Source organism: Enhydra lutris, unplaced genomic scaffold (assembly GCF_002288905.1).
Source record: "Enhydra lutris kenyoni isolate GAN:26980312 unplaced genomic scaffold, ASM228890v2 scaffoldscaffold34, whole genome shotgun sequence".
Lineage (NCBI taxonomy): Eukaryota > Metazoa > Chordata > Mammalia > Carnivora > Mustelidae > Enhydra > Enhydra lutris.
Window position 1 is genome coordinate 21379535 of NW_019154118.1, and position 19809 is coordinate 21399343.

General features: G+C 39.7%; 1 protein-coding gene across 2 annotated transcripts; it reads left to right on the top strand.

The window, feature by feature from the left end:
• The first annotated feature begins 201 nt into the window (after nt 1–201).
• On the top strand, nt 202–19599 carry LOC111153900 (interleukin 18). 2 transcript variants are annotated; one of them, XM_022513204.1, is made up of 7 exons: nt 423–481; nt 6203–6310; nt 10180–10266; nt 11084–11095; nt 15350–15484; nt 16231–16364; nt 19273–19599. In XM_022513204.1, the coding sequence occupies exons 3-7, from the start codon at nt 10188–10190 to the stop codon at nt 19513–19515; spliced, it is 603 nt and encodes a 200-aa protein (XP_022368912.1). In that variant the 5' UTR covers nt 423–481; nt 6203–6310; nt 10180–10187; the 3' UTR covers nt 19516–19599. The 2 variants fall into 2 exon arrangements, with proteins under 2 accessions (XP_022368913.1, XP_022368912.1); XM_022513205.1 differs by lacking the exon at nt 6203–6310 and having other exon boundaries at nt 202–481.
• Nucleotides 19600–19809: the final 210 nt, after the last annotated feature.

A 19809-nucleotide genomic window follows, 5' to 3' on the forward strand; every position in this document is an offset into this window, starting at 1 on the left:
TACACACAAAACTTTAAAGAAGGGAGAAGCTTGGAAGTACAGTACTTCTGAAAGAGGCACAAGCTTTGGGAGGGCCAGAACTCCAACTTTTACAGAAAAAATTATTTCATTAAAATAGTGATTTTACATTAAAAGAAGTAGTACCCATATTCTCTGACATTACTCTAAGTTCTATTGCCCTAGAACTTAGGACATTTGAAGGCGGGTTCAAGGCGTACCAGAACAGTCTCCTCCCTCCACCTTCTTCCTCCTTTCTCGGAGTCGCTTGGTCTCCTCCCCCAGAGGCTTGGTCTCCTCCTAGATGGCAATTAGAACTGACAACCAGCTCGCTCTGCTTTCCAAAGCAGATTTCTGCATTCCCAGCTGCCGGCTTCAGCTGCTGACGCGACTGCCACCTTTTCCCATCTCCACAGCCTCAAGAAAAGAAAGAGACCTCAAACTTTCCAGATCCCTTCCCCTCGTAGGAAACTGTCAAGCACAGGTAAGAAATAATCATTCCTCTTTATTTGGAAATGAGGCATGGTTTAGAAGTAAGTAAGCTTAGAAAAGCGTTTGAGAGCAATTTCAGTCTTCTGACACCACTATGATGGGCAGGGAGTAACAATGTAGGGAACACAGCAAAGTCGGAGTGGAAACTTTTTGTCTTTTAACCAACATTGGAGTGTATCACTTTTGAGCAAATGTTCTCAAACTGTTTGGTCTTGTGACCTCTTTCCACTCCTAAAAATTACTGAAGACCCTGAAAAAGTTTTGTTTCTCTAGGTTATTTACTGCATTGCTGTCATTTACTGTATTAGAAATTAAAACTGAGAAAATTTTAAAGTAGCGACCTTTTCATTTATTTTAAAATAACAGTAAGCACATCATGGGTTAGCATAAATAGCATTTTAAATTATAGATAACTATATATTTTTAAAAATCTACTCTGAAGAGTTACATTGTTTTTCATTTTCATGAATCTCTTTATTATCTAGCTTAATAGAAGACAGCTGCATTTCTGTCTGCTTTTGCATTCAATCTATGCGATATCACACAGAATGTAGCCTCTGGTAAACTGTCCTGTACACTCCTGAGAGAAGAAGGTGAAAAAGAAAAATTATATCTTGGAATTATTATGAAAATAGCTTTGACCTCATGAGCACCTTAAGAATCACTGCTTTAAAAAAGTAGGGGTGCCTGGGTGGCTCAGTTAAGCATCTGCCTTCAGCTCAGGTTATGATTTCAGGGTTCTAAGATCCAGTCCTGCATCGGGCTCCCTGCCCGGTGGGGGAGGGGGGCTCCGTGCTCAACTGGGAGTCTGCTTTTCCATCTCCCTCTGCCCCTTCCCCTTGTTCTAGCTCACTCTCTCTCAAATAAACAAATAAAATCATAAAATTAAATAAAATAAAACAAAACAATAAAATAAGCAAGCTCCTCTTCAAAGGGAGTCTCCACTCTGAATCCATGATTCTAAAAGCAAACAAAAAATTTTGCCGGAGATTGATAATCTTAATGGAATCTGCATCAACACCCTTAGCCGGGCTATAGTTGTACAAAATTATAGCATTCCCCAGGAGAATTTTATTTCACAAGAAGGAAAGGGTTGAATAAATATCTCTATTTTGAAGTACGAATAACAAAAATTAGGACTTCCTTAAACTCCTCTTTTCTTTTTGCCTACATCCAGCTTTTTCAAGTTCTATTAAATCTTCCTCCACAATATCTTTTTTAATCTGGCTTGTTCATAATATCCTTACCTGAATATTAGGAATTCTTATGTGAATTCCTACATGAATTCTTACAGTAGTGTCATAGCCTGTCTCTATCTTTTTCATAATGCACTTGCCCACTCAGTAATCTGCGTTCCTATTGTCTGCGAGATTAAATTCACATTCTTCCGGGAAGCCTGGCTGGCTCAGTCAGAAAAACATGCAACTCTTGATCTGGGGGTCCTGAGTTTGAGCCCCACACTGAGTGTAAAGATTTCTAAGAAAAATAAATGTGCTTTAAATAGATAGATAAATAAATAAATCCACATTCTTCTAGTGCCTTCCAAAGCCCTAACCCCACCCTACACTGAGTTCACTGCAGTCCAAAAAATGGCCTCTCAGTCCATCCTTCACCACAACATTGTTTTAATGGTCACATAAATGTTCTTCCATCTCCTTTTCCATCCATTCAAATCTTAAACATTCTTTAGGTTAAATTCAATTCTCATTTTCACACAAGGCCATTCCATCTACGTCCATTCCCTTTTGGCTGTTTGCTCTGAGTCTGTATTTAGCCGTTGATTACGTACACACCTTTTATCATTAACTGCCTAAATTTTTGCCTAGGTCTTCTTCCATCCTACCTCTGCCACACGCACATGCATATATTCATAAAATGACAACATTTTCTCTTTCTCTTTTTTTAAATGACAATATTTCCAAGAATAAAATGATTTCTAGAACTGAATAGTTAGGTTTTGATCTTGCTGCTATCAAGATGACTATGGGTGTGCCTGGGTGGTTCAGTTGGGTAAGCATCTGCCTTCAGCTCAGGTCATGATGCGGGAGTCCTGGAGTCCTGTCATCCAGCCAGTGCTGCGCGGGCTCCTTGCTCAGCAGGGAGTCTGCTTCTCCCTCTGCCTCTCACCCCGCTCATGCTCCCTCTCTCTCTCAAAATAAATAAATAAAACCTTAAAAAAAAAAGATGACTACATACCTGATTTTAGTGAATTAGGTAATATGCTTTCTCATTACATCCCATGCCTATGCCACAAAATTGTAATTCCACAGCAAGAATAAACATGATTGCTTTTCAAGTTCAGGACAATTTTACTTTCAATCTAATTGTATGTTTTTTAACTCCTACAACTTAACAACACTGGCTATACTGTAAATATTCAATCAATACATGTTGTGTTACAATTAGGAGGAAGTGGTTATGAGGATATTTGCTGCATATTAATGATTCTATCCTTGCAGCCTTCTCTAGAATCTAGAATTACAGAATGCTGGAGCTGGTTAAGACCTGAAAAATTAACCATTCACTTCTTCTGTTGAAATGAGGAAACTGAGACCCTCAAAATTAAGTGACTTGCCCCAGGCAAGATTGCAAACCCTGTGGCCTAATTTCCATCATGATTTTCTATCATCCGCTAGCCTTTGGCTAGTTTTCCAGGTCTTGTATAACTAAAATGGTTTTTGTTTCAAAGAACCAATTGCCACTGCATATTCCTGGGAGGATGGTTCTGAGGTGGTTTGTAACTTTAAAAGAAGAAAAACTCAATAATCTGAGAATTTTAGATGAAATATTCAAAGCATCTTTATCTAATGGGAACTATAATTTTCATAGACCAGAGTTAAGAAAGCAAAGGAACATGGATGACAAAACAAGATGAAAATTGAGGGGAGGAGTGAAAAGAGGCACAACACTTGTAATCATAGATGTATTGAGATCTAACAAAAAGAGTGGTAAGAAAATAAACACATGAAATAAGAAAGCACTAGAGGAAAAAAAAGAAAGAGGGAGCTTATTGGAGAAATTACTCTATTTTTAAAAATTTTTTTTAAATATTGGAGAAGTTACTCTAATTTTAAAATATGTTTCAGGGGCGCCTGGGTGGCTCAGTGGGTTAAGCATCTGACTCTTCTTTTGGTTCAAGTCATGATCTCAGGGTTGTGAGATCCAGCCCTGCATATGGTTCCTCCCTTAGCTTGAGGTCTGCTTGGGATTCTCTCCCTTTCCCTCTCCCTCTGCCTCTGCCCCTCTTCCTATGCCCTCTCTGTCCCTTTCTTTTTCTCTCTATCTCTCAAATAAATAAATAAAATCTTTTAAAAAATAAAATATGTTTCAGATTTTCCTTCTCCTTCTCATTGGCTTTCAGATGGAGTAACGGTTTTAAGACAGAAAAAATTCTACCAGTCCCTTTACACACTGTTGTCATGGCAACACAGTTTATCATAGCAAACATTTATTCATTTAACATTTATTGAGCTCTTCATGTGCATAAACTTCTTCCGGATGTTGAAGATTTAAGAAAAAAAGGACAATTCATCATAAAGAAACTCAGATGGAAGCTGGGCAGACCTATTTGTAATCAAAATAATCTTATTCGGCATAGTAAGAGCTATTTGAGAAGAGGTAGGTGGGGGGGGCACTGAGGAGAGAATGATTAAGTAGAAATAGAGGAGTCAGGGAGGCTTCCCTAGAGAAAATGTTGAGTGGGGACCTAGAAGATGAAGAATGAAGGGCTTGGCAGGCAGCAGAAGCAGGAAAGGTACGGTCTGGCAGGAGAAATGACACTGACAACAACGGTATGTAGTCCGGGAGAGTCTCGAAGCAAGAAAACCAAGTCGAGGAGTATTAAAATAGAAGATACTGGAAGCGATGAGGGCTGGATTTAAAACAGTGCTGGTGGGCAGTCAGAATGGCTAAAATTAACAAGTCAGGAAACAACAGATGTTCCGCAAGGATGCAGAAAAAGGGAACCCTTTCATACAGCCGGTGGGAATGCAAGCTGCTACAGTCATTCAGGAAACAGTATGGAGGTTCCTCATGTTAAAAATAGAGCTACCAGGACGCCTGGGTGGCTCAGTTGGTTGGGCCGCTGCCTTCGGCTCAGGTCATGATTCCAGCGTCCTGGGATCGAGTCCCACATCGGGCTCCTTGCTCGGCGGGGAGCCTGCTTCTCCCTCTGCCTCTGCCTGCTACTCTGCCTGCTACTCTGTCTGCCTGTGCTCGTGTGCGCTCTCTCTCTCTCTTTCTCTGACAAATAAATAAATAAAATCTTTAAAAAAAAAATAGAGCTACTGTAGGACCTAGCAATTGTAGTACTGGGTATTTACCCCAAAGATACAAATGTAGTGATCCAAAGGGGCACCTGCACCCCAATGTTTATAGCAGCAATGTCCACAATAGCCAAAGTATGGAAAGGGCTGAGATGGCCGTTGTCGGATGAATGGATAAAGAAGATGTGGTCATAAATACAATGGAATATTACTCAGCCATCCAAAAAAAAAAAAAAGAAGAAGAAGAAATTATACCATTTGTAACGACACAGATGGAACTAGAGGGTATTATGCTAAGTGAAATAAATAGATCAAAGAAAGACAACTATCATATGATTTCATTCATATGCGAAATTTAACAAACAAAACAGGATCACAGGGGAAGGAAGGAAAAATAAAATAAGATGAAATCAGAGAAAGAGAAAAACCACAAGAGACTTAACTCTAGGAAACAACTGAGGGCTGCTGGAGGGGAGGTGGTTGGGGGGATGGGGTAATTGGGTGATGGGCTTTAAGGATGGCACATGATGTAAGGAGCACTGGATGTTATATGCAACTGATGAGTCACTAAACTCTACCTCTGAAACTTATACTATATGTTAATTAATTGAATTTAAATTTAAAAAAAGAACTTGATTAGTCATTAAAACTAATTAATTATTTTTTAAAAAACAGAGCTGGTGGAGAAGGAGAAAAGATATCAAATTCTAAAGATATTTCTGAGTTATAATCTATAATATTTATGAGGTAGTTTAGACAAAGGAATGGAGGACTCCCAGGTTTCCATTTGGGACAGGTACTTGGGCATGTTTTGGAAAGTAATTCATTAATATATCCTGCACTTGGACTGTGGGTCTGGAGCCAGAAACTGAAATTTGCAAGTTATATACACCTCCCCCCTAACTAGCTACCACCCTCTCTACGCTTCAGAGCCAGACTCCCTAAAAGAATACTTCATATTTGCTGTCTTACCTCACATCCCATCCTGCCCCACCCCTTCTGCCCTAGATCTTTGTCAGCATGCCTCTGCTCCCTCCACATTCCCCACTTCGACTCCTTAACTTCTTAACAGCCAAATTCAGTGAGCAAGTTTGAGCCCGTCAGTTTCTGATCTCAAGCAGTTCTTCTTCTTTTTTTTTTTAAGATTTTATTTATTTATTTATTTATTTGACCGAGAGCAATCACAAGTAGACAGAGAGGCAGAGAGAGAGAGAGAGAGAGGGAAGCAGGCTCCCTGCTGAGCAGAGAGCCCGATGCGGGACTCGATCCCAGGACCCTGAGATCATGACCTGAGCCGAAGGCAGAGGCTTAACCCACTGAGCCACCCAGGCTCCCTCAAGCAGTTCTTCTTTAAAGCTCCTTTCTCCCTTGCCTTCTATCACTTCTCTCCAGTATTTGCAAAACTGAACACATTTTCTACTTAAGCATGTCAGTCTCTTTTTTCTTAGTTATAATAAGGTAACCACTCAACAAACTACCCAAGCCAGCAACTTTGACGTCATCTGCAGTTCCTCCTTCCATTTGACCTACAACCAATCAGCTAAAAAATCCTGCAGGTAAATATCCTTTCATCCCCACAGAAACTACCTTAGTTTACAGCTTCATCAACGGGTACTTTAAGTCAAAATTACTTCTGAGGTGGTTTTCTGGCTTCTGTCCAGTCTTGCCCATAGAATCCATCCTCTACACCACTGCCAGGGAGAGCTTTTTAAAACATAAATTTGATCACGTCTTTCTCCTACTTAAAGGAAGTCAGTATTTTTTTTTTTTTCAGAAGAGCAGTTCAAATTCTTTAGCCTATTTAAGCAAGGATTTTATTTTTTTTTTAAGATTTTATTTATTTATTCATTTGACAGAGATCACAAGTAGGCAGAGAGGCAGGCAGAGAGAGAGGAAGGTAAGCAGGCTCCCCACTGAGCAGAGAGCCCAATGTGGGGCTCGATCCCAGGACCCTGAGACCATGACTTGAGCCGAAGGCAAAGGCTTAACACACTGAGCCACTCGGGCGCCCCAAGCAAGGCCTTTATAATCTGACTCTTCTTTGGGAGCTTTTGTCAAACTGAACTACACAGCAAGTTGCATTTTATGTGAATTGAACTAGGCGTAATCAACTCATACAATATAAAAATAATACTCTTACTTTACAGGCAAAATGAAAATATGTCAAGTCCCCCAAATTAGTTTATCTAGAATGACACGATTTCAGAGCTGGTACGTTAAGTGAGTTGTGAACTGTTAACACTCTTGACACACCTAAGTGTCTCTTACACCTGATAGAATTAGCTACTTCCATGTCAATATTATGTAAGCTAGGCTATTCTTTAAATATCCCAGAAGTTCTTGAGACGTACTGGTTACTGTGACACTGTTTTTTAAATGTTCGCTATTCCTGGGGCGCCTGGGTGGCTCAGTCAGTTAAGCGTCTGCCTGTGACTTGGGTCATGGTCCCCTGGTCCTGGGATAGATTCCCATGTCAGACTCCCTGCTTAGCAGGGAGCCTGCTGCTCTCTCTGCCCCTCCCCCCAACTTGTGCTTTCCCTCTCTCTCTCTGTCTGAAATAAATAAATAAAATCTTTAAAAAAAAATGTTCACTACTCTTATAATTTTAAATATTTTTATATCTGATAGTAATGCTATCAAAGTGCTGAGGAGTATGGTTACTGCTTGTGCTGAGAAGCACCTCCAGATAAATAAGTTGGAAAAACAGGTGCAAGAAAACAATGGTAAAAGGGCCAAAGTACAATCATGATAGAATGTGTGGAGAGAGCACTACGCAAAGCATTACTTATAATGCTGAGAAAGTTGAAACAAAGAAAGAAAGCAAGAATACACCTTGGTTGTTGTAGATTTGTGTACTCCAAGGATATCTCTTTACATATATTTCTATTTATTCCCAGGGAAAATTTAATCTTGAACTTGTGAGATCTTCAAAAATGCTTTTCTTCTTGTAAAATGGGGCTGCATTTGCATTAACTACAGTAAAAGGCTCCAAATAAGCCATGTTCTCTCAGAATTCCCTGCTTGCTGGCTTTTGCTCACATGGTTCCCTCTTTGTGAAAGCTCTTCCCCTGGCCTTGAAAATGCCTGTCTCTCTTATAAGCCAACACAATTATCACGTCCCCTAAGAAGTCTTCCTCAACACTGCCAGGCAGACGGAGGATCTCTTATAAATCCAGCTCTTATAGCATTTATACTGTTTTGCAATTGTTTATATATTTGTCTTTCACCAGACTCTGTGTAATTGGAGGGTAGGTATTATGTTTTGTCAGCTTTCAAGCTCCATTACTGCCACACAGTGCATGCTCGATAATTAACTGATGATTTCAAATATTGTGTAATGTTATTTTTAAGGTAACAGTATCCTCTAAATCTATTCACTCATTGACTGAATACTGCCTGTAGTAAACATAAGTAATTTCATCCAATTCCTGCATGTACTACTTGTACGTCTCAGGTAAATCATTTTCCAAAAATATGAGGGCGTTACATAATATTAAAGTTTGTAGAGAAGATCGCCTAGCCATTATTTCATATGCTTGTATGTTATATATCTGTATAAATTTGATAACTATCCACATTTGTATGTGTATAAGGATAGATTAATATAATATAATTATATAATAGGATAGGATAAAGGATAGATTAATATAATTATATAATAGATTAATATAATATAATTAATATAATATAGATTAAACTGATGAATAGCCACCAACCGACAAGTGTCTTGGGTTAACTTAATTTGGATTAAGTTTTTTAACTGAGTTTTAATTTCCTGCTTCCTCTACCATATATATCTGGCCTCAGCAGACTATGCCAGAAAAATATTCGACCCAGTATCCTACCTAGGAGCTTCAACTTAAATACCTCTATAAATACCAGTGACAACTGTGACCCAAGCACCTGCCTTAGAGTTAGAGCCCCAACCATAACTACCCTCAAGAACCCAAAGTACTGCTGAACTCTGGAGTAGAGCCTCTTAATCATTTCTGTGCCATGGACCCTCATGGACAAATCCGAAGTTTATGGACCCCTTCTCAAAATAATGTTTTTACATGCATAACATTAAATACTTAAGATTATAAAGAAAACCTATTATATCAAAATGGGGTTATCAAAAAATTAGCAAATTTTGTTATAGTATATGTGTGCTTCCTTATTAACACATAAATCACAAAATCTACTGGTAGGACCAATAACTTCTGTATATTTCAAAACAGAAAGGAGTTTAAACCCTATTTCAAGATCTCAAGATAATACAATAGGAAATATGTATTTCTATTAGTGACATTACAGGTATTGCTATTAATACGTTTGTTCCCTACACCATAATGGAAGGAACTGCTAAATTTCCGTTAGAAGTTGGTGAAAATAAATCTGTAATTTTTTTCACATCCACATTCAGAAATTTCCCAGATAGAGAATCCTTGCTTCACAGACACAGGTCTGGAAGGGTACACACTAGACTGGGTGGGGTGGAGTAGGGTGGGGCGGAGGAGAAGAGCAAAAAGAAGTTTTAACATTTTCAAATTCTAAATTATTTGTTGTCGTTTTTTTACGGAAATATTATATATTTATGTATTCCTTGTGGAAAAAGCATAGTATAACCTAAACTCCAGGTCGAAAGCTCCGGCTGCATAGGGAGAAAGAAGGCCACCAGATGCCAAGCCCTTCAGCCTCCCCCCACCAAGACCCCCACCACCCTGCCCTCACTGCCAGGAGGAAACACCATTTGTGTCATTGTCTCACCTTTAGCACTTTGACAGTGAAGTCACAAACCTTCAATCTCCCATGCACATGAACCCATTGGTTGAAAGACAGAGAGAGAGCCAATCCACAGTTAAATGATAGGCATCCTGTGTTTATACTGATAATATATTCCCCCAAGATACTAGGACAGTATTTCAGTTCAGTAGTGGACCACTTATCTATCCTTTATAACTCTGTCTTATGAGAAGATGCTTTCTAGATTCCAAATATCTTAATGGTTTGCAAGAGAACATCTGAACATGTGGGGGCGCCTGGGTGGCTCAGTTGGTTGAGCCTCTGCCTTCGGCTCAGGTCATGATCTCAGGATCCTGGGATCAAGCCCCGTGTCAGGCTCTCTGCTCAGCGGGGAGCCTGCTTCCTCTCCCTACCCCCTGCCTGCCTGCCTCTCTGCCTACTTGTGATCTCTCTCTCTCTCTGTCAAATAAATAATATTTTTTAAAAAATCTTAAAAAAAAAAAAAAGAACATCTGAACATGTGTATTCATAGGCCAAAGACCGGAGCATTTATTAAATGTCCAACGTGTTCATCGGCATACTAGGTGATACACTGACTTTTGAATTGGGAGTAGTACGAGGCAGTAAGTAGTAAAGGGTTTTTTTTTGTGTAAATGGAACAACCACTACCTTTTCACAGATGATGCTTTGCTTTCATTAGGAATAAAGATGGCTACTAACCCAGTAGAAGACAACTGCATCAACTTTGTGGGAATGAAATTTATTGACAATACACTTTACTTTGTAGGTAAGCCTAAAGCCATAGGCCAAATAAGGGTTCAGATAAATGTATGCAGCTAGAAAATATGTGTGAGGTGAACTCTTAAGTGCTTCTTTTTCTGTCACCAAATTCCATTGTAATACTAATGATGCTCTTCTCTGGAAAGAAAAAGAAATGGGCTTCTAGAAATTAGCCACAATATGTCCCATATTCTAGCACCTCATCCTACCACATGTCCTGGCTCTTTAGTTAATAGTAGCCAACTCATAAGGTGGCTTCAGGTGCACATCATGAAAATCCCACAGAATTGGGCACATTCAGGGAATATAATTTCCCAAAACAAACGGGCAAATCATATAAGAAATACCTTACATCTAGAGTTCTGTGAGTGAGTTATACCATTTTATGTAAATATATTTGAAATATAAAAACAGATTCTAATGATTAATCTTTGATGGGCAGTTTGGCTTCACTTGAAAGGCTGGCTTCCTTTGAAAGCTTCATAGAAAGTCCCTAGGTGACTTTCCACTTAAACAATCAACTTAAGAGTAAATCTATCATTTTATAAAACTTCCTTTTAACTGAAAATTTGAATTTATAAACCCTGCATATAGGTCTTATATCTAATTTACCTGAGAACACACTAAGTCTAATGAGCTTCATTTTACAGGACCTTTGGGATGATTTTATAATATTACTTGTGGAGGCCTATAAAGGCCATCATTGGTAAAATAGTGGTTAAATATTGGGGAGTGACAGGAGAGTAATGAAATGGTAGGGTAAAAGATATTCTGAATTGAAATATAGAATTTAACATATTTTGTTTCTCTTTTTTCCCCTTTAGCTGAAAATGATGGTAAAGTATAAATTTGTTTCTCTATCTTTGTAAAATAAGTAACTACTTTAGAAAGCATCTCTCAGACACATCCATATCATCACTCTCAGCTGAGAGAAACTGGTACAGTTTCAGTATATTTGAGAGGCGAATCTTCCCACAGAGGAATGTGGGCTCCATAGCATTGCCTTGGAATAAAGATGACCAAAAGGAATACAAAGAAGAACTTCCACCAAAATATACTGCTTTCTACATCTTAGGAAATGCTCTAGCTCTTAGAATCTACAAAGTAGACTTCACCTGTTATACAGATCCTGAGATTAGCAGGAAGTTATGAATTTTCTGGAGGAAAAAGGGATTGAAGAAGATAATTGCCCAAAATCATGAGAATCCTCCTTCTTCAACCCTCTTTCTCAGAAATGCTTTGGGAGGAAACCTCGGAGGCTCCCAGGGGGCAGAGAATTCTGGAAATAGAGGAGATGGGGAAGGGTAGAGCAAGCAGAGCTGTGAGGCTGAGTCATTGAGTCTTATTAAGATGTGGATGCATCCACTCCTCGTCCTGGCATTCAGGTAAGATCATACCCATGCCTGGTCTGTGATCCTCTAACAGACTCCCAGATTATTAAAGCCCTTTAGTTTCTCATGCTTTTCCTGAAAAATATCACATTTCCCATTCTTAAGGTAACCCTTACTGGACTAGAAATAGAAGATAGCTTCTTTTTTGGAAAAAAAAAAAAAAGCTTTTTTTTCATGTTTCTTTTATTCCCCCAGCTTTATTGAGATATAATTGACATATAACTCGTCGTGTTTCTTAAAGACTCCCCTACTCTCCTTTTATTTAATTCAATACATGTTGGCATCTGTATCCCAGACACTGGGTTAAGCAGTAGGTTACAACGGTGAACAAAACATGGTTCCTATGGGAAGAAGCAGGCACATCACAAAGGCAATTGGAATATGGTATATCGAGTTTACAAAGGCACAGGATGCTATGGGAACACATAGAAGGGGCACCTAATTCAGTCCATTAGATTCTGGGAGGGACATTTTGAAGGAGGGACAGATTTGAAGAGTGAATCGGAGTTAGCCAGAGGAAGTATTTGAGACAGGAAGAAGACCACATGCAAAGGCCAAGATATGAAAGGAAGCATGGCACCTATGGGGAATAAAAGTAACTTAGAATGGGAGTAGGGGAATGGAGTGAGAAGAATGATAAATAGGGTGCAGATAAAGAAGGTTCTCTTATTCCAAGATAGGGAATTTGGATCTTATCTTTGGGATAATGGGGACTCATTAAGCACAACTTATATGATCTGGAATACAGAGTAGTTTGTCATTAAAAAAAGAGACCCCAAATACAGTAACTGAATAAGGTAGAAAATGCTTCTGTCAAACACAAGTCCAAGTAGGTAGTTCAGGATCAGTATGGCTAGATAACGTCTGATGACGTTGAGATCTCAAGTTTCTTCTCTCGTTATTCTGGCATCCCTAAGCTGTTGAACTCACTCACATACTTCAAAGGCTTTATCACACTTCCTGGGTCCATATCCCAGCTGGCAAGAAAGGGTTCAAAGTAGGAGGAAGACAGCCCCGTTTCCTTGAAAGGCTCTACGTGGAAGTCATACACATCAATTTGTACTCATTCCATCCATTAGAATCTAGTCGTGTGGCCACACCAACTTCGAGGAAATCTGAAAATATGATCTTTATTCTGGGCGGCTATGTGCCTCATTAAAATTCAGAGATATCGGGATCATCTCTCTGAATTTTAACTTTAATTAAAAGTGAATTATAATTGCTTCTGGCTTCAGTATAAAGAATTGAGGTGTGGACCGAAAGGGGGAATGCCGATTATGAGGCTACTGCTGTAGTCTCTGTAAGAAATGACAGTGACATGAATGAAGGTAGGCACCGTGGGTCAGTGAAGAGCTGTGGAGCGATTTTAGAAATACTTGGAAGAGTCGACAGGACATGACTGGGGCTAGATTTAGGAGATGGAGAGAAAGACAGAAGAAATGATGGCTCCCTTTTTTCACTTAGGCAGTTTGTAGCATTCCACTAAATAGGAAACACAAAAGGAAGAGCAGGGTACAGAGGTATGTGGAGCAAAGAGGAAGACATAAATTTAGTTTTGGGTCTTATCTGTGGGACATCCTAGTGGAAATGTCCAGGAGACCCTTGGACATATGGTTCAGAGCTCAGGATGAAAATCTGGGCTGGTTATATAGATGTAGGAGGCTTATGCATAGAAATGGCATCTGAAGCTACAGGAATAAAAAGACAAATCAGAGGAAATGTGTAGAGGGAAAAAGTAAAAGCCAAGGACTAAACTCTGAGGAAATACCTACATTTAAAGGATGCAGTAGAAAAATAAGATAGTAATAATCTGGGAGTCTGTTAGAGGATCACAGACCAGACATGGGTATGATCCTACCTGAATGCCAGGTAAAGTAAAGAACAGAGCAGAGTAACCAAAGAGGAAGGAGAAAAAACAAGAGAATGCCACAGAATCCTAGGAGAGCCTTTCAAGCTAGAGGTCATGGGCACCCTGCTGGATTTTGTAGCCTTGAAAACCAATGGCTGGAAAGTCTCTATTACATTCAGCAACAGGAAATTAGGCGACCCCCTCGAAAGCAGTTTGATGGAGAAATGGAGGCAGATGGGAGAAATGGGTGGCTCCGTGGGTTAAGTGTTGGACTTCGGCTCAGGTCATGATCCCAGGGTTGTGGGATAGAACCCCGTGTGGGGCTCCCTGCTCAGCCAGGAGTCCACCTCTCCCTGTCCATCTGCCTCTCACCCAGCTCATGTTCTCTCTTGCTCTATCTCAAATAAATAAATAAAATCTTGAAAAAAAAAAAAGAAAAAGAAATGGAGGCAGACTGCAATTAGTGGAAGATCAAATGGCAAGGAAGTGATACAGACAACTCCTGCCAGAAGCATGACTATTAAAAGGAAGAGAAATACACGGCCAGCTACAGAGGGAATATTGTTGATAGAGAAATTTTAAATCTCAAAGTGAAAAGAGCTTTATGTTTTTCTTATTACAAAAATAATATGCTTATTATAAATAATTGTTAGGCATTTAAGTGAAGAACAATAAGAAAAATAAAAACATGAAAATAACCCAGAAATAATCATTGCTACCATTTTGATCCAATAGTCCCATACATCTTTCAGTGCATGTCATACTATACCTAAGCTGCTTTTTCTAATTTAAACACTCACACACATCTTTCCATGGCAATGAATAATTACAATTATATTCAATTCGTGATCTTCCATAGTAAGGGCCTCTCAAAATGTTTTTGATCAATCCCCAATTAGCAGCATTTAAATTGTTTCCAGTTTGTTGCTATTGTTAACAATGCTCCTACAAGCATTTGGGTACTGAAATATTTATGCATTTGCCTGATTGTTTCTTTAGAATAAGATCCAGGAAGTCAAATGGCTGGGTTGGTAGAAGACAGAGGATGATTGGTAAATCAAGGTTTCAGTAGAAGACACATACGGAGCACAGAAGGGGTCAGCCCTGGACACCAGAAGGGGCACTTTTTCCATATTTTCCCTTGGTGACAAGAAGGGCAGTGGAAATAACTGGGGGTGCCACAGTTACACTTGTAAGTGGAGTGGCAGGAAATCATCTGCTGAAGTGAAAGCAGAGGTGACGGTCTAGAGAGCCTTAGGAGACAGGAGAAGATTTGGAACTGCAGATCTGGACTACAGAAGAGTACTAAACTGGAACAGAAAGGAAGTATTGACAATCGGTGAATTTGTGATGACGCCAGTTTGTACATGTGTATAATTGTTCACTGGCAAAGCTCGGCAGCCAGGTTTGGGGTTTTGTAGTTGGGGGACAAATAAATTCTAGATTTAAGATACTGGCAAAAGGGTAGGTAAAATGATGAGCCATGAGGTCCAGGCTGCATAGAGAAGAAAGGGAAGAGAGGAAGAGGTTAGACAGGGAGAAAATGTAAGAGGCAGGGGGACTCTGAAGTAGAGGAAAAGCTTAAGAAAGCTAAAAGGATGGGAGATTGTGGTTAGAAAATAGGATATTTGACTGTAAGACTGTAGAGGAAGAGTAGTTCTGGGTGATAACAAGAAGTGGGGTGTGCTCTTGGAAGTGGGTTAGAAAACACCGTGCAACGTTGCCCTGGATGCTTCTGTACCAGAAGATTACGATTAGTAGCTATTGGAAACTGAAACATATAGTATGCTTATTTGTAAATTTAGAGGCGAAAAAACATATTTTTAAATGAAATTTAACGTGCATCGTAGACAACCTGGAATCAGATTACTTTGGCAAGCTTGAACCTAGACTCTCTATCATACGAAATTTGAACGACCAAGTTCTCTTCGTTAACGAGGGCAATCAACCAGTGTTTGAGGATATGCCTGATTCCGACTGTACAGGTATTGTTTTTTTAATACATATTTGTAACATAAAAGTGATAAGCTACTTCTTCCCATTCCATTTAACTACCTCTGTTTTTCTATGATAGTCCTAATTCTCAGATGAATAGTCCTAGGAGCAGTAATAATTTCATTCACAGGAAACTTAATAGGGTATTCCACAATAAAGACATTGCTAAGGGTCATGCTGTGAGCCTACATGTGGATCACCAATCCCTTCACTGTAATTGCATTAACTCTACAGGATCTCTACATGGACCCTTGGCACCTGTAGCTTAGAGCTGAAATTGCTGACGGCATTTTCAAAACTCAAAATTAAAAATAAATACACAAGCATTTCAAGTTCAATCTGTCTTACACCAGAAATTTAGAGTGTCTTACGAAGGGAATCAGTTCACTGGGCCTTCCAAGGTCTGAATTCCAAATATCAGAGTTGAGGCAGAGTTGAAACAGTGGAGGTGTACTTTTGAAAAAAAACTAAATTTTTACCTTAACGTATTTTTTTTAAATGTTCTATTTAGCACTTGAAAGTTAAAAACAATCTTTTAATGAACTCAAAGTATCTGTACAACCCTCAAAAAGTTGCATTTGTGTTATAATACATACTGTGAATGTGTTTTAAAGTTAACTGGCTGAATCTCAGAGTAATGATAATGGGTCTGTTAAGGTTTCGCCTTAGGCTAACTTCCATAAATACTGATTTGCAAAAGTTCTTCTAACTTCTCATTTATTAATGTTTGTTTCAGAAAACGCACCCCATACCATATTTATCATAAATATGTATAAAGATAGCCTCACCAGAGGTCTGGCGGTAACCATCTCTGTGATGTGTAAGAGAATGTCTACTCTGTCCTGTAAGAACAAAACTATTTCCTTTAAGGTAAGACTGACTTGTTTGAGTCATATTTGTGTGCAAAATTTAAAAACCCTAATACCCTCAGTCCAAACTTTTATCTAGAACAAGAATAGCAAGAAGCAGAGAAGCCTTAAAATGGATAGTCATTAATAATTGTCAGACTCTCTAACTTACTGCAAAAAAAAAGGTTTTTCTGAGCCTGCTGTACGGAGGAACGGGCACAAGACTTGTTTCAGAACCCGGGTCTTCTGAATAATCAACCTATAGATAAAGTAAGAATATAGAGTACAGACATGAATTATCAATATATATTAAAGAACAGCTTGTGGGGTGCCTGGGTGACTCCATTGTTAAGTGTCTGCCTTTGGCTCAGGTCATGATCCCAGGGTCCTGGGATAGAGCCTGCATCAGGATCCCTGCTCAGTGGGAAGCCTGCCTCTCCCTCTCTACTCCCTCTGCTTGTGTTCCTTCTTTCACTGTCTCTCTCTCTCTCTGTCAAATAAATAAATAAAATCTTTAAAAAAAAAAAAAGAAAGAAAGAAAGAATTTCACCTTTAAAAAAAAAAAAAAGAATGGCTTGTGACTTTCCACAATGAGTCCTAACCACACAGAATGAAGCCAACTGTCCTTCTGTAAGCCTTCTACTTTGTAAATTATGATGATATTTTGATCCTTAATTATTTCGTTCCTGCTTCTTAGCCTAAATCTTGGCTATATCTTTCAGCTTTCAATCGATATATGTTATTTTCTTATTTATTTTTAAGTAAATAAATAAATTTTAACATGGGACTTGAACTCACAACCCTGAGATCAAGACTCAAGCAGAGATCAAGAGTCAGATGCTTAAACGACTGAGCCACCCAGGTGCCCCATTTATGTATGTTATTTTTAAGTTCTCTCAGACTTACTAGTGCACTTGGGAGAGGATCAAACTAACAGATGTTACGTCAAGCTTACCTTCCCCTGGGTTCAGATTCAACTCCTCCTGATGTAAAGAATACCTTAGGCCCTTGGAGTACTCAAGTTTCGCCAGGTAGGGCTTTCTGAATTGAGAGTTCCCCAAAGTCACTGGGATTGTTTCCACATCCATTTGTTGGGTACCTTCCCTATGAGAGCTGTGAGTAGTCAACACTAAAGCCAAGGAGAGCTCCTGCCCCAAGATTTCCTTGCCTCTGTTCTGGAATAGGGCACTGAACTAGTTAGAGTTCACCTAGTCTACCTATCCACCCCTCCACCTTCAACTATAACTTTTCACACTAGGTTTGAACTAAAAGGTTTCTCTCTCTCTAGTATTTCTACAGCTTTTGAAGTGTTAGCTAAGGATGATTTATCACTTATACATTAGACTTTAGCTTAGTCCCAAATTGGCTCCCCCAGGTTGGGTCTCCCTAAATTCTGGTATATCACGGACAGCCGCAGATGAGCTAGGGTGAGCTAGTTTATACTGTCATCAGTTAAGGACTCTCACTGGTTGACAAAGGACAAAGGTCAAGAGTTAGAAGCATAAATTCTACAACTGACTGAGAAGTTTGGAGGTACCCCTGCCCAGATTCTTTCAGGCATCTTGGGAGGATGCTGGAATGCTACTTTGGGTCTGGAGGTCTCTCCATCAGTCCTTAGGATAATGGTAACCTTTGCTACCAGGGGGTCAAAATTAACCTCAAAATGTCTGATAGCTCTGGGATTAATATGGAAAGAAACTTGGGTGGTCCTTACATTTTCTAGTCCACCCTGAAAAGTAGGTATGATGTACTCATAGGAAAAGTGCAGGCCATATTGTCAGTTGAGTGACCAGCAGGATTATAGTTTCAAGTAATCTAGCTATCCTTGAGAAAACCTTCTGTTGTTACTAAAGGGCACAGGAATCAGCATTTGGTTTAGGGCAAAGCCCAGCCAATTTCAGGATAGAAATTCAGGACTACTGCAGGACTAGAGTACTTGGCAGGGAAAAAGTGCTATCTAGGCCAATAAACAGGATTAGAATGGAACAAAGGACGTAACCCTAGTACAATTCAGTCCCAGGCTCCACGGAAGAAAGGAAGCTGAGATGCCTGCCACTTTCTGCTTCTCTCACATTTGGCTCAGAAACAAGAGCTAGCCTATGCCTAGGGGCGGAGGTCGTCAATGTCTTTAGCTGTGAATGGTGGAAGAAGACAGGAACTCACCATAGCCCAAACAGCTGGTCTCTGCTAGAATTCTACTTCCTCTTGACCAGATATGGACTCCACTGGGAGAGAGGAGAAAAAGAAGCTCTCCGATGGGTAAACTGGGAGAAACCTCAGGCCTAAACCTGAATGTGCATTCAATGGTGAGAAAAGCCAGAGTAAACAGGGAGAATAGATGGATTAGGAATTAAGAGGAAACGAGATCAGTATTCTTACACTGAAAGGTTTGTTTAACTTTTGAGAATAAAAACTTCTTTTTTTTTTTTAAAGATTTTATTAATTTATTTGACAGACAGAGATCACAAGTTGGCAGAGAGGCAGGCAGAGAGAGACGGGGAAGCAGGCTCCCTGCTGAACAGAGAGCCTGATGCGGGGCTTGATCCCAGGACCCTGGGATCATGACCTGAGCCGAAGGCAGAGGCTTTAACCCACTGAGCCACCCAGGTGCCCCGAGAATAAAGACTTCCTTAGCTCTGTGCAGTAATATACTTCAAAATAAACCACACAAATTCAAATTGTTTATGTCCTTAAAAAATTAAATAATATTTTTGGGGCACCTGGGTGGCTCAGTGGGTTAAGCCTCTGCCTTCAACTCAGGGCATGATCTCAGGGTCCTGGGATTGAGCCCCACATCGGGCTCTCTGCTCGGCAGGGAGGCTGCTTCCCACCCCTCCTCTGCCTGCTTTTCTGCCTACTTGTGATCTCTCTCTGTCAAATAAATTAATAAAACCTTTTTAAAAAATTAAATATTTTTTTCTTCTCTACAGGAAATGAGACCTCCAGACAGTATCAGCGACGAAGGGAATGACATCATATTCTTTCAGAGAAGTGTTCCAGGACATGACGATAAGATACAATTTGAGTCTTCATTGTACCAAGGACACTTTCTAGCTTGTAAAAGAGAGAAAGAGCTTTTCAAACTCATTTTGAAAGAAAAGGATGGAAGTGGGGACAAATCCGTTATGTTCACTGTTCAAAACCCCATGCTAGATATTAAAATCGCAGTTTGAATTTTCTGACTTTCAGAAAGCTTGTAAGACTTTGAGCCTGTACTTATAGTAATGAAATAAAGTGAATAATGGTCTCAAGACATACCACTAAGAAATGAATAAGAAGGGGCACCTGGGTAGTTCAGTTGGGTGAGTGCCCGGCCCTTGATTTCGGCTCTGGGCAAGATCTATTGTGGGATACAGCCCCCCCTTGCATCTGCCTGCATACTCAGCACGGGGTCTGCTTGAGAATTTTCTCTCTCCCTCTGCCTCTGCCCCTCCCACTGCTCGCACACTTTCTCCCTCACTCCCTCC